Raw genomic sequence first — 15,093 nt, 5'->3', positions numbered from 1 at the left:
ATGTGTTAGTATTGGAGCTTGAACCAGGGACCTTGCACATGCTGGGTGCCATTTTCCACTAAGCACCATAACCCCCTAAGAAAAAAGCTAAATATTGTATCCTTTAGGCTGAGCAATAGCTCGGTGGGTAAAGGGCACTTGTTGCACAAGCCTAATAACTGGACTTCTAGCCCTGGAACCCTGTTACAGTAGAAGGAGAGAACTGACTCCAGAGTTGTTCTGACCTCCACACACATGCAGCCCTCCCCCCAAACACAAACTATATCGTGTGTGTGTGTGTGTGTGTGTGTGTGTGTGTGTGTGTGTGTGTGTGTCTTTTTTTTAAATAGGGTCTTTTTTTGTTTGTTTTCGAGACAGGGTTTCTCTGTGTAGCTTTGCGCCTTTCCTGGAACTCACTCTGTAGCCCAGTCTGGCCTCGAACTCACAAAGATCCGCCTGGCTCTGCCTCCCAGTGCTGGGATTAAAGGCGTGTGCCACCACCACCCGGCTTTTTGTTTTGTTTTGTTTTTTTGTTTTTTGAGACAGTGTTTCTCTGTGTAGCTTTGGAGCCTGTCCTGGAACTCGCTCTGTAGACCAGGCTGGCCTTGAACTCACACAGATCCGCCTAGTTCTGCCTCCCGAGTGCTGGAATTAGAGGTGTGCGCCACCACCGCCCAGTGTGTGTGTGTGTGTTTCTAAGTTGTATCCAGCATTTCCTTATTATCTGTGCAGTCGTGCATAAGACTGCACGTGGTCCATGTGAGAGCAAGTCCACACATGGGCAAGTCAGGAGCAACCTTCAGGAGCCACTTCTCTCTTTCCACTGTGGGTCCCAGAGGCTGAACTCAGATCATCAGGCTTGCTTGGCGAGTACTTTACCCGCTGAGCCACCTCACATTCATCGCTTTAAATACTCAGAGGCAAAGACTTTCTTGTTACAGACCCTTTTCCTCTGCTATGAGGTGAGACGAGAGCCCGTCACCTCTGAGCATCTGTTGATGAGTAGAGTCCTGGTTTGCAAATGAATTCCTTTGGATGCAATGCTAGACCCCAAGAAGTAATCTTGTTTTTTTGTTGTTGATTTTTGGGTTTTTTTTTTAAAGTCATTGAGAATAAAATTCAGAACACTTACTAGGTAAACACTGGAAGAGTTTATTTCTTTTTAAAATAAAATTATAAATGATAAGACATCCTGTTACCTTCGATGATTTTGAGCCGTCTGCTGATAATGGCTCATCTTAAAACAAGTACCACTCATGCTCTGTTTTCCACAAGTCTAAGAAGAACTAATGAAACATTCTTCGTAAGGATTAGTTGTATAGTTCAGTGGTAAGGTACCGGCCAAGCATTCAGGCCCTAGGTCAGAGTCAGATTACCACAAGAAAGTTCTTCAAAGCCAAGTACCATATAATCACCTGGTCAGTATAGCTATGCACCTAAGTAACCTGCCTCTGACCTTATACCTAAATATAATTAATAAAAGCGACAGTGACGATTTTTACCTTTCTCATGCATAACAAACTTTCTCTACTCTCTAACATGAGTTTTAGAACAGCAAAATTTCTCATGATATAATGCAAAATAAAGGAATAAAAATATGCCATTTTCTTTTCCTACCAACATTACAACTTAAGTGAACTACCAGGAGAGAACAGTCTAACTTCTCGCTGTGTCAAGGTATCCAAATGTTTGAGATGCATGTAGGAAAGATCACCGACAGCAGGCCACTGTCTTCCGCCAAACTCCCCTTGATTCCTTAGCCATCTTGACCAGAAAGCTGAAGCCCTCACTCTGGAAGTCTACTTCTTCCAGGTTAGAAAATAGTAAGATAACATTTAAGTGACTTTAGGGGCACTCTCCTCCATCTGTACGGCTGAAACAATACCAGAGACTAATTTGTGAAGAAGGGATTTACTTGTTAGAGTTCGTAGGCTGGGAAGCTTGAGATTACGGCAGCGGCATCTAGTGAGGATTTTCTTGCTACAGCAGGACACTGCAGGGAGAGGAGGGCTAAGAGTGTGGGTGTGTGAGAGGTAAGGGGGACAAACTCTTATTACGAACCACCTTCTGTGGTAACTAAATCTTTAATATAGCTCTAACCTATCTGCCCTCATGATCAACCACTTTTTAAAGGCCTCACCTCTTACCATATCATGACGTAATCATGCATGTCCAACACGTGAAGTCTGTGACGAGGAGCATTCGAACCATAGCAAGGACCTTTAGTCTAAACTCTAATACCCTGGTTCCCTTAAACATTTCCAGGCTGGGCATGGTGGCTCAGCATTTAATCCAAGCTTGGGAAACAGGCAGGAGGACTGATGGGAGTTTGAGGCCAGCCTGGGCTAGAGACTGACCCTGTCTCATCTCCAACCTCTGCCCCCCCCCAAAAAAAATTCCCAATAGCTGTTACCCATTCTGAAAGGTAGAACATTCCAACTGACAGCATGACTAAATACATTTCTGAACTTTTCGAAAAGTTCATCCTCACTCTACTGAAACCTTTTTGCCTTCTGTCAATATAAATATATATATAAATCCCTGTAACCATGAAGTCATTAGCAGTTTGGTTTCCCAACTATAAACTTCATTCCATCTGATGATCTACAATATAACAAGGAAGGCTATCCCGCTATGGTATCCCAGCCTACTGCACATCTACACCACATTAAATTTTAGAGAAATCACACATCAGTCCTCAGTCCTGACAGCCAGTGAATGTACGTTAATTCACACACATTAAAGGGAGTAAGAATTTCAAGGGCTTCCTTCCTCTTCGTTGTAAAATTCATGAATAAATCCCTAATAACCATTCTTGACTCTGGATGTAACCCCACCCCTTCAGTTTTACAGACCATCTCATGCTCAAAAACTGGCCAGGAGGAGGATGAGGGGGTCCACGGTAATTTATTGTCCAGTATTTGAAGTTGTCTTTAGGAAGGTAGTACACACACTTAAAACAGCTTCGAACAATTAAAAAGCGGAATTGCGTTAACGAACATTTCGCTGGTCCCGGTGAATGGCCACATCATTCCACGGCTTTCCTCTTGCTCTTCTGTAGGTTACATTGATGAACCAGCGGCAGCAACTTCCCTTCTCTGTGAAGCCTGTGAGTGTCAGCTGCGCCTCCGATGAACGTGCCGTTGACAAACACTCTTGGAACCTGTGGAGTAAGCCAAAGTTAAATGAGGCCTCATTGCAACGGTCACAACTAGCCCAATTCTGGAGAGAAATGAGGAAAAGTAACTTTCCCAAAATTGCAATAGTAGAAGAGGTGGGGTTCAAATCCAAGACAATCGGATTCTAAAGCCCTTCCTCCTACACACCACGCCCATTTTAAAAGAGCCAGCCATGAGGTTCAGCAGGGGCTGCCTGTCCTTCAGAGGCCTCAGTCAGAAAGCTTCAACTTTTCCCTTGATATGTCTCTTTCTTTCAGTCAGATCCTAAGCACACATTTTTCTGATACCTGGAACTTCCCTACTTTCTCTACAGCCTCCTTCCCTACCGTACGACTGTTTGTCTCCGTGTGTGACCTCTGTGCTGGTTTAAACAGCACTCGAGGTTTCCTTTCCTCCTCCATTCTGCTTCAGGCAACTCCCGAGGTTTGCAGCATGCCTGACCCAGGAGCATAAAACTGTCCTTGGGCAGAAAGGGAGGGAGGGGGGAGGGAGGGAGAGCTAGGTAAATATTAATAATGTTTATGTGATTCCTTTCTACATGTTTCCCAGTGTCTTCTACAAACCTTTAAACAAGAAGGGAAGTGGCAACATTGAGTGCTTTTCGGACTATTCATATCATGAAAAAAATATACGAACTTCCAGAGGCTGGAACAGTGAGCACTGAACACAGACAAGCACAGGGGAATGCAGGCTGAGCCTGGTCTGCACTGTCCAAGAGCTTGAGGATCATTTTACCCTCAGAGACCTCCAAACGAACCTTAATATTCCACGGGCAAGCACTCAGGGCACCATGAGCTGCCTCATCCCTCCCCCCCCCCTTGTGTGTGTGTGTGTGTGTGTGTGTGTGTGTGTGTGTGTGTGTATGTGTAAGCCCTTGAAAACAGTGTAGTTCTGGGGCAGGCATGGATGAAGGCATGTCATTGTCAACCTGTGGCAAGAAGCAGCAAGGTTGCAGCTGCTGCTATGTGACTTGAGCAGCCCAATCAGTAAGGTTGTCTGTGCTGGTGCCAATGTTGTGGATCGTACTGGAGCTTTTTAGAGCCTTTGTTCTGGATCAGAATTCTGTTTATCCATAATTCAGGGTAAATAAAGTCTTTTGATTTGGGATCCTTATGTTAGCCACAACAGGCGCTCGCTCGCGCTCTCTCTCTGTCTCTCTCTTTCTCTTTCTCTCTCACATACACACACACACACACACACACACACACACACACACGGCAAACATAAAAATTAAAATGAACTATGCCGTTGTTTCCTATCCTGTGAGCCTGGTTCCTTTGTAGATCTGCCATGTCTTTATCACCATGAGACCCACAGAAATGCCAGGTGTGCTCTTTCTAGCAGGGAAGTCTAGTGTCTGGGGACGGGCATGTCACCAGCTCATCACCAGGGGCAGCAGGGCTGAGGGGGTACACTCACAGTTCTTCCTCCAGTCATCTTATGAAGAGCATCCTGAAACTGGCTGCCATATTCCAGCATATCCAATTCCACAACTTTATAGTTGACATTCATGTCATGGAAAAGCTTTTTGGCCATTGAACAGTAAGAACAGGATGTTTTTGAGAAAATCACCACACAATTGTTAGAAATTGTTTCCTGAAATTAAAAATAAACAAAACATTCTCATGTTAGATATTACCTTTTGGAATGAAATCATAATTAGTGGAAGGAGTGTGATTTTGGAGTGTAGAGCACAACTAAGTTCCTATCATCTATCTGTGGTATCTATAGACTGAGGATATAATTCATTCCAAAAGCTGGCCACTAGAAACAAAAAAGTAGGGCGCTGGAGAGATGGCTCAGCAGTTAAGAGCACTGGCTGCTCATCCGAGAGGTCCTGAGTTCAATTCCCAGCAACCACGTGGTGGTTCACAACCATCCGTAATGAGATCTGGTGCCCTCTTCTGGCCTGCAGGCAAACATACAGGTAGAACACTACATACATAATAAATAAATAAATCTTGAAAAAGAAACAAAGACATATAAAAATAGTGCCTGAGAGCAGTGCGAGAACAATACCAGTGGCATCCAGTTCTTATACCACCAACACTCCTGTATATTCTCAACATCAAAAAGGCATTTCAACTTCACCATAACCTTAATAAAGGTCCATCCTATATTATCTAAACTGCACAGGTGAAGAAACTGAGGTACAGGGAAGATAAGTAACTTAACTTTCTATCCTTGATTAGTAAGAAGATATGAGAGTCCAGGTAAATCCAGCCCTACGGTCCAGATACTTAATCTCTATTGTACTTCTCAAATGTTTCAAAGTACTCAGAAGGCATTTACTCCTTACTGCTGATGACTTTCAATTGCAAGGAAAGAATGTGTCATTTCTCCTTAAAATGCACAGCTTTCCCCAGGTATGGACAATAGCTTACTCCCCCGTTTCCATACAGTAAAAACTATGATGGTAGACGACGCTTGCCAGCTGACCCTGGAAAAGCTACTTCCAGAAAAGCTTGTTCAGTGGTTTGAAGCTGACGTCATAAGCAAGTTTCAAAATGGCTCTGTGATTCCAACTAGGGTTGCACTGTTCTCCAGGTCTTTACCATAATGCCCAGGCTTTGGTAAGTGCACAGTCTGTGAAGTTTTCTTATGTTCTTTACTTCTAAACACTGGGATGAAATGAGTTGAGCAGACAGCACTGGCATCCATACCGGTTTCCAATGGACAAGTATGGCACCTGAGCACCTACCTGGGTGGCTTTTCCATGGCCCAGCATCATCAGGGACTTCAAGATGAAGACAAAGACACAGAGTGCAACACCCAGACACAGTGCTTCTGAACGGATACTCACCCTTAGGGGTCAAAAGTGTCCTGAGTCCTAGACGTGGGCAGGTTGATCTATTTCACATTCTTTCTCCTGCTCACTAAAATTTAAAGTTCTATCCCAGGGAGGTCAACTATTCAAGATAACACACTGCACTGATGAATCAGTTCTACAGATAACAAAACAGGCTGACTGCTGTGGGATAATGCTTTTATACACTGGTTGAATAAAATGCTGATTGGCCAGTAGCCAGGCATGAAGTACAGGCAGGATAAGCAGACAAGGAGAATTCTGGGAAGAGGAAGGCTGAGTCAGGAGATGCCAGCCTGCCGTCCAGGGAGCAACATGTAATGGCACACAGGTAAAGCCACGGAACACGTGGCGACACATAGATTAGCAGAAATGGGCTGAGTTTAAGTGTAAGAGCTAGTCAGTAGTGAGCCTGAGCTAATGGCCGAGTCGTTGTAATTAATATAAGCTTCTGCGTGATTATTTTATAAGCAGCTGTGGGGTCTGTGGGAAAACTTCAGCTACAGCTGACAGGTTCATTGCACTTGATGTGGAGTTCCTGAAACTCCACATCACACCCAAAGCCAAAAAGCTTCCACCATGCCATTCGGGTTAGAGGCACGCTGAGCCTCTCCTTTAGACTTAAGGAGATGAGCACGCTGAGTGCTCCCGTGGCACAGAAGCACCAGTGAAGAGATTCCAAAGTGAGTGGACAGTACCACAGGATGACAGTGCCGGGGGGGGGGGGGTGGGGGGGGGTGGGGGTGGGGGGGGGTGTTCGCAGACGCTCCTCATTCTCTCTCAGGCTCGTCCTCCCCAAATGTGCCATGGTGCTGTCTTCGTATTTTAAAATAGAGAACGCCCCACACGAGAAGTTTCTGGCAGTGCTGCTGTATATTCAAAAGAGAGTGAGGTTAGCCAAAAGGAGCTCGGCTTCCCTGTGTGTGATGCTGGGGAGCAAAGCCCCGGACCCTGCATATGCTAGGCTGATGATGCTCTACCACTGAGCTACACCCTCCGTCCAGAGCAGCAACAAAATGTATGCAGAAGACAGTGAAGAAGACAGAGATATGCCTCCTGGGCTGGAAGAGAAGAAAAATATATATGGATAAGAGGAATTCGGGGGATGGGGGCTGTTTCTGTTTAGAAAGAGGGATCTCAGATGTAGTGTCCAAAGGAGCCTTGAATTTTCTCTCCTCTTGCTTCTGCTTCCCAAGTGCTAGGATGACAGGCAAATGACGCCACATCCGGCTTAACACAAAGTTTCTGAGGCAGAATTAATGAAGATCGGCAGTGAGAGAAAGAAGAAAACCAGAGAATACAGCCATGTATAGCATCCCTAAGAGAATAATTTATGGAATAATCATTGCACAGTAGGTTGTTAGTTGGGGGCAGAAAGCTGTTAAATACTTGCCCATGCCAAAGCCGCACGGTAACCCTGGCTCTGAACCGCTGACTCTGAGGGATCAACAGTGGACTTAGAACAGGCGTGATGAAAAAAATAAAACAATGAAAACTCCAAACTCATAGGTGGATGTCATTAGGAATAAATACACTTTAGAAAAAGGAAGACGGCGAGAGCACATTTTTGAAAAGTTGCTTACTGTGGTGTGAAGTCTTTTCTGGAATAAGATGGCTTGACCACTGCCATGGGTGTCGTTCAAAATACAAAACAGGACTTGGAAACTTCATTGTGATGATCCCGTACATGACGTGTGTGATGATCTACTCCCCCTCCTCCCTGATGTGAGGAACACCTTTGAAGCAGGGGTGATAGAGCCTTTCAGGAATACATTTCAACAGAAGGTCTTGGGCTATGTGTGGAAGGCGCTTGCAACTGTTGCTAATACTGCTTCCTTACTTTGAGCAAGACCACACAACTCCAGTTAGCAAGGCTCTGGTGAGACACACGCAGGCTTCCTGATCACATGCACACTGCCTTGCACCAGGCTGGACTAAGGTGCCAAAGATGACAGGGATCCAATAAGAAATCTTGGTCACTTAAGTAAATGTTATATTCCTTTTTCTATCTTAGAGAAGTATTTGTCATAAAGGTCTAGAAACAGGTCATTTCCCACCCTTTTTCTTGCTTTTGGCTTAACAGTGTTCATAATTAGCACCGAACACTTGACTAAGATAAATTTATGGAAGCTCCAGCTGTAAATCTAGAATTCTGTGAGTTCCGTAGCTCTTCAGTTGTGCTTACAAGTGTTAGGAATATGTACATATTTTAGTTTAGTTTTCCCAAATACAAGCACTGCCCGTTAGAGATGAGTTGGACTTACTGATAAAATTTTATGTTTGATTTTTATATAACAAGTTACTTAAATACATTTTTGTGTAAAATAAAATAAAAACTTTAAAAAAAAGGAATAAATTTTAGCCAGGCCTGACAGGACAGACCTGGAATCCCACTTATGCAGAAGTCAAGACAACACTGTAGGTTCAAGAGTAGCCCTGATGGGGGCTGGAGCAATGGCTGGAGTGATGGCTCAGTGGTTAAGAGTACTAACTGCCCTTCCAGAGGATCTGGGTTCAATTCCCAGCACCCACATGGCAGCTCACAACAGTTCTGGGGGACCTGACACCCATGGCGAAACATCAATGCACATAAAATGAAAATAAAAAAACAAAGAGTAGCCTGAGTTAGAGCAGTTTACAGTTAGCCTAGGCAACTCAGGGAGACCTTTCCTCAAAAAAAAAAAAAAAAAAGTGAAAAGATAAACAGAGGCAACTTGGTGGTAGAAATGTGTCTAGCAATTCAGGACAACCTAGATACAATCTCCAGTAGTGTTAAAACAAAAGGGGGAAGGGTCTAGAGAGATGACTCGGCAGGTCAGAATGCCCACGGCACAAACATGAGAACCTGAGTTCAGATCCCAGCATCCATGTATAAAGCCATCGGTGGCCACACACATACCTGTAACTGTAGCACTGGGAGGGAAGGGCGAGAGGGAGGGCAGAGACAGAATGGCAGGGGCTCAGTTACCACCAGCCTAACTCCAGGCTCTGTGAGAGAGACTCTCTGAAGGGAATAAGGCAGATAACGATAGAACAGGACACTGGACATACCACCTCTGGCCTCCACACATGCATACAGCCACGTGTATAACACACACACACACACACAAACCACACTCTCACACAAAAAGAAAGCATAAACAATAAACCAGAAACTTTAACAGAAAAAAAATGATACAGGACTTGTCACAAGGATAATTTTGAGAGCAAAATTAATAAACGTATTAATTTAGTGACGTATTTTCCAAACTATGTTAAGTCTGGACACAGTCAGTGTGTTAAATGTATGAGACATTTCTTCCTCCACCACTCCCATCACTCACTTGGATCTGGTTCACAGGAGTAGTTGCTGACTTCTCCACAGATGAGGATGTGCTGTTTCCCATCCTAAAAGAAAGGAAAAGACCAGCCCAGTTAATGAAGTGACCCTCTATCACATGGGTTCCAGTAGAAACAACCTTAAGTACAAATAGGTCCAAATAAACAAAGTGGGGGAAAAGTTTTATCAGTACACAATACCAGTCCACAAGTACTTGTCTGCCAACACCAACAGGACCTGTGGGCTTATCGATGTAGCCTTTCAATAAATTTTACCTGGTAAAACCAACCTCTATGTCTAAAGTTCAGTACAGTCTTATTCATAAGTAAATTCATAATCACCAAATACCAGATATTCTGCCCTAATGAAGGCCTGACCAATGGCAATAAAATGTGTTCGGCATTTCTTCTGAAAACATACAAAATGGTGTGGGGAGAGGGGGGCCCTAGAGAGACGACTCAGCAGTTAAGAGCACTTGCTGCTCTTGCAGGAGACCCAGGTTCGGTTTCCAGAACCCACATCAACCTCGCTCATAACCAACTACCTGTAAATCTAGCTTTAGGAGATCTGGCGCCCTCTTCTGGTCTCTTCAAGCATGCGCACATGTGGCATACACATAAAAAAATAATAACTTTTTAAAAATATACAAAAACTTTTGTGGCCACTGTGAAACCAAGAACCTACAAAGACTAAGGGAATAAAGGTTTTTCAATGCATTAATCTACAGTTCCCAACTTCTCAATCCACAAGTAGGAAAAAGAATAACTCGCACTCACAGGGGTTTGTGAAGATGAAATGAGCTGACATACACAGAAAGCAAAACCGTATCCTACACATGGTAAATGTCAATAATACTTGACATGACGATTAGCTCCTGATTATGGGGACCTCAGCATTTGTTATCCAAAGCCTAGAGCTTAGAAAAAGTATTTGAGTCAGGTGTGGTGGCGTCCACCTTTGATCCCAGCACTTGGAAGGCAGAGGCAGGCGGAGTTCTGTGAGTTGAGGCCAGCCTGGCTTATACAGTGAGTTCCAGGACTATGTAAAGAGATCCTGTCTCAAATAAATAAAAAGTATCCACTGGACAGGGATATCTATCAAAACACCGGCCAGTGAATTATCAAGTCTTTCTGTTGATTCTACAATGCTTTTCCCTCTTTCTCTTCTTTTTCTTGATAAACTAGTAAGGCCTGACAACATTCTTGGAGCAAATTAGACATGATGCAAACTACTAATCTCTCCAAAGGGCGGGTGCTACAAAGGAGAACTGCTCAAATATCTAAGGATTAAGGGTAAGATAAATAATTTAAAGTTCAAATGGTTTTTAATATCTTTGTTTGTTTGTTTTTCAAAACAGGGTTTCTCTGTAGCCCTGGCTGTCCTGGAACTTGCTTTGTAGACCAGGCTGGCCAGATCTACTGGTCACCGCCTCCCAAGTGCTGGCATTAAAAGCATGTGCCATCATACCTTTTTGTGGTAGGATTTTTTTTTGTTTTTTGTCTTTTTATTTTTGAGACAGGTTCTATGTAGACCAGGCTGACTTGGAACTCAAAGATCCTCTTGCCTCTGCCTCCCAAATGCTGGGATTAAAAGTGTGCATCACCATGCCGTTTAAAAATAAACTTACAATTAAAGAAAAAAAATTTCTCCTTCCATAAAAGCAACTTATTCCTTATTTTATTTTATTCCGTATATTTATAGAAACTTTAATTGTGTTAAGTATAAAAGTAAGCTATTTTAAATTTAAAAAGTAAAGGACCCAGTCAACGCATGCCTTAAATCATAGTATGAAGTTTCAGTCCTGTTTTTGAGGGAATCCCCTTGAAATGGCCTTTTCCAGTGCACGTTGCTCATGGATGATGAATTTCTACTCTACGCGGTCGCCCTGGAAAGCTTCAAATAAACTGCAACAAGCATCGCGTCCCATTACAGCAGAGATGAGAGACAGGACTCACTGCAACTAAATGTGCGTTTGTCGTCATTGTTCCTTGTTCTCCAAGAGATTCACAAGAAACCACTCAAACAAAAGCACTTGTGCGCTTATACCAGATACAGAGAGGGGAGGAGCAAGCGGGAGGCTTGGAAGACTCTGCCCTACTTTGGAGGAGGCAACTTTGAGAGGAAAAAAAAAAAAAAGCTGCTGAGTGTGTGAAGTCCAAAGTAGTAGGGGAACTAGGTGGCCTTGGCCTGGAGGAGCCCCTGGATGGCATCAACCCAGTCTATGTGGGTTTTCAACTCCGGAAACAAGTTTGGTTTTTTTTCATCTCTAATCTAGCATTTACCTCCTCCTCAAACCTATGCGGCATTTACAGCGGATGAATTTTTTCTAAGAAAATGAGAGGGTCAAGGCACGTTCTGAAATATTACTCCTTTCCCTGCCAAAGGAAAAAGTTCCAAAAAGGCCCCCCTACCTTTTCTTGAGGCAGGCCCATCAATTTCTAGTTGAGCTTTCCTATTAAGGAAAGGGGCAGGTATAGAGTAAATGCACCATAAACACTCCACCTCAACACTGGTAAAGCACCAACTAGTCATGCTCCATTTACGGAACACCTACTAAGAGGTGGTAGATGGGCAAAGCAGGAAACATATACTCCGACATATCTAATAGAAAACAACTCTAAGGACCTGTCAGAGTTAACATCACGTGATTGGCGCTTTCAGAAGGGAAGTCTCTGGAAGACAGTGGAGGACTGGATGCTCTGGGGCACACGCTGAGATGTCTTGAGAACCGCCTAGGCCAAAGCTGGTGTGTCGGCCCAGGGTATGCCAAGGAAGGAAGCCAAGGATAGCAACACTCCCATCAAACCAGAAACCACATCTACAGGACGCCAGAGTTATTAGCTGCAAAGCTTTGGCCACTTAGAAGCAACAGTCATATTTACTTCCTGCGACAGGACAGCCAAGACATTTACCATCAAAATAAGAACGACTGGTTAGATAAGTTCCCACAGCAGGGAATATCTTTTTCAGGGTCGCCCACGTCTACACCGCGCCAAAAACCACCCCCTGTGTATGTGAAGCTCCAACTAGGGGGGTCTGGTGTGTGTGTCCCCCAAAACCCGGCTCGGGCTCCCCGGGGGAAGGTCCGCACTAACACTACCGCAGGGTCCCACGGGCCACGCAGGCCCAGCCCGCCGCGTACCCCGAGCCCGCAGCTCCCGCCGCGCTGCGCCACCACGCCAAGCTGCTCCCGCTCGCCACCAGCCACCTCCCCGGCGAAACCGCGCGGCGCCAGGACATGGCCAAGCGTCCCGACGGCAGCCGCGGGCAGAGCCGCGGGCGAGCGCGACCACGATGCCGGGAGCCCGGCCCTCCGGAGGCCTCGCCCCGCCCCGCCGGGCTGCCCGCGCCACCGCCGGGCTCGGGGCGCCGCCGTGCTTCCTGGCTTCCCGCTCTGGCGCGCGCGCGCGCGCCCCCCCGAGCCTGCGCGCCCCGGAGCCCGCGCGCCCCCGAGCCTGCGCGCCCCGGAGCCCGCGCGCCCCCGGGGCCGGCAGGTTCACACGCTCCGCCGCCGCCGAGGAGCCGGGCGCTCACCTGCCGGCCGAGTTCTTCCGATCTCTGCCGAGTTCTCCCGAGCCCCGCGCTCCAGCATTCGGGGTTTAAAAAAAAAAAAAAAAAGGCTCTGCGGAGAACCAGAAGAAAAAGTTCTCCCCGCAGGGTGGTGCCCGCGTGTTCACCTGAGGGTGGTAGCTCAGTCACCGCCTCCTGTCCTGTCCGACAGGTTTGTGATGCGAAAGGAGGGCCGGAATGTCATCTTAAAATTAAGTTATTGATAAGGAGTCCATGAGGAGGATGGATTTTACACTCAGAAAGTAAAAGACGAAGGCCATCCAATGTTGAACGTTCTTCCCGAAGAAAACAAGATGGTGTTTTTTTTTTAAAATAAACTGAAATTAGGAAACGAACTAGCCCAGAGATATTTCATCATGGCTTTGACAGCCATGACTGCCACAGCTACGGATGACAAAACTGCCCAAGCCACTCAGTGATGGTAATAATACCCTTTGTGCGGCTCTTGACAAATGCAGGGGAGTCGGTCGTTAGTTTTATTTACTGAGGACACTGAAACTGTTAAAGCCATAGGTCAAATGGTCTGTCTAAAATTATAAAAATTGTTGGAATTATCCATACCTTTATTGAACCGTCATGCTGAACCCAAAGTTAAGACTCATTTGGCCAAGGAACAAAATTAGAACTTCTGTTTACCATTGTTTATGATGGTCTGTATTTCATTAATTCATAAAAGAATAAAAAGTTAGTTGCAAAAACAACGAGCTCCAAAGGGCAAAACGTGCTTTTTCTTAAGTCCAAATTTACCTTTAAAATTAAAGTTTGCTATCCATAATTTTAGAGTTTTTATTTTACCAAGAGATAGCTACTTAAGAAAGTTCCTATGTTTTTTGTTTTTTTTTTTTTTTTTTGGTTTTTCGAGACAGGGTTTCTCTGTGTAGCTTTGCGCCTCGCTTTGGAGACCAGGCTGGCCTCGAACTCACAGAGATCCACCTGGCTCTGCCTCCCGAGTGCTGGGATTAAAGGCGTGCGCCACCACCGCCCGGCCCATGTTTTTTGTTTTGAAGTAGGACTTTTGAAGTACGATTTTACTTCTTGTCTCAAGCGAAACAATGTTACAACATAATTACCCTCCCTTTCTCTCCAAAGATACACTGTTTAGCCCCAAGTTGCCTTCAAATTTGTCATTCTCCTGCTGCCTCTATCTCTAAAATGCTGGAACAACATGCATCACCTTGCCTCTTGCACAACTTAATATACTGTAGATGGGATTTTTAGGGGGCAATTGCTCTTTTAAAAAAAAATCTCAGAATGAGACAGTCGATGGTGGTGGCACACGCCTTTAATCCCAGCACTCGGGAGGCAGAGACAGGTAGATCTCGGTGAGTTAGAGACCAGCCTGGTCTACAAAGAGAGTTCTAGGACAGCCAGGGCTTCACCGAGAAATCATCTCCAAAACCAAATCTCAGAACGCAAGTACTAACAGCATACTTGCATTTAAGCATAATATGTTGTGCTAGACCAATGCTTTTCAACTTCCCGTGTTTTATGAGTTAGCTTTAAGAATGATACTTTTTGTCTACACTTTGATAGTAAGGGTGGGCTCAGTGAGACCACCAACTGGTCGTTCCATAGCTAGAGAGAAAAGTTTATTGGTAATGAAATAACTAAGACTGTGGGGGTGTGGGGTGAGCAAACTGGCGGAAAAACAAGCAAATTTTATGACAGTCAGCCAGGTGGGGGGCCTTTGAGCTGATACAGGCTGTTCTGTTTGAGAGGGAACTAGATTACCTTGCCTAAGGTAGTTGACCTTTGGAGGCAGATTAAGTCAGGTTCCTGGTAAACAAAAGCTGAATTTAGGACACATGGTCAGATTCCTTCTGTTAGGACACTGTCACCAGCACTGTCATTTTGGGTGGTCAGTTTGGACCAACAGTGATGACTTCAACAACCTAAGAAGGTTATTGGGGCCCAGCAGTGGTCCTAGCACATGGGAGGCAGGAAGATCTCTGGGGCTGAGGTCAGCCTGGTCTACAGAGGGTGCACCAGGACTACAGAGAGAAACCCTGCCTCAAAAAAAACACACAGAAAAGGAGAAGGAGGATTTTGGCAGAGAAGAGAATGATAGTTACTGCCAGCTAGAGGAGGGGCAGTTTGGAGATTTTACTGAAAGGGTAGAGTGTTACTTATACAATACAAATTAATTTTAGATATCTAACACACAGCACTATAAGTATAGTTAACAATACTGTATTGTATTCTTGAAATTTGCTGAAGGTATCACTCTCAAATTTTCTCAC

At 45.0% G+C, this 15,093-nt stretch overlaps 1 protein-coding gene across 1 annotated transcript; it reads right to left on the bottom strand.

Annotated features, from left to right (window-relative positions):
• Positions 1–1,111: 1,111 nt before the first annotated feature.
• Glrx2 (glutaredoxin 2) lies at positions 1,112–12,633 on the bottom strand. The gene is made up of 4 exons (XM_052737119.1): positions 12,426–12,633; positions 9,288–9,351; positions 4,578–4,754; positions 1,112–3,142 (listed from the first exon to the last, which is right to left on the bottom strand). Exons 1-4 carry the CDS (start codon positions 12,521–12,523, stop codon positions 3,008–3,010), a joined length of 474 nt encoding a protein of 157 aa, XP_052593079.1. The 5' UTR covers positions 12,524–12,633; the 3' UTR covers positions 1,112–3,007.
• Between the last annotated feature and the right edge of the window lie 2,460 nt (positions 12,634–15,093).

Source organism: Peromyscus californicus, unplaced genomic scaffold, assembly GCF_007827085.1.
Source record: "Peromyscus californicus insignis strain IS unplaced genomic scaffold, ASM782708v3 Scaffold_14__1_contigs__length_90479793_seg_2, whole genome shotgun sequence".
Lineage (NCBI taxonomy): Eukaryota > Metazoa > Chordata > Mammalia > Rodentia > Cricetidae > Peromyscus > Peromyscus californicus.
Note: the sequence above shows the minus strand (reverse complement) of the source record. Positions and strands in the feature narration are given on the sequence as shown.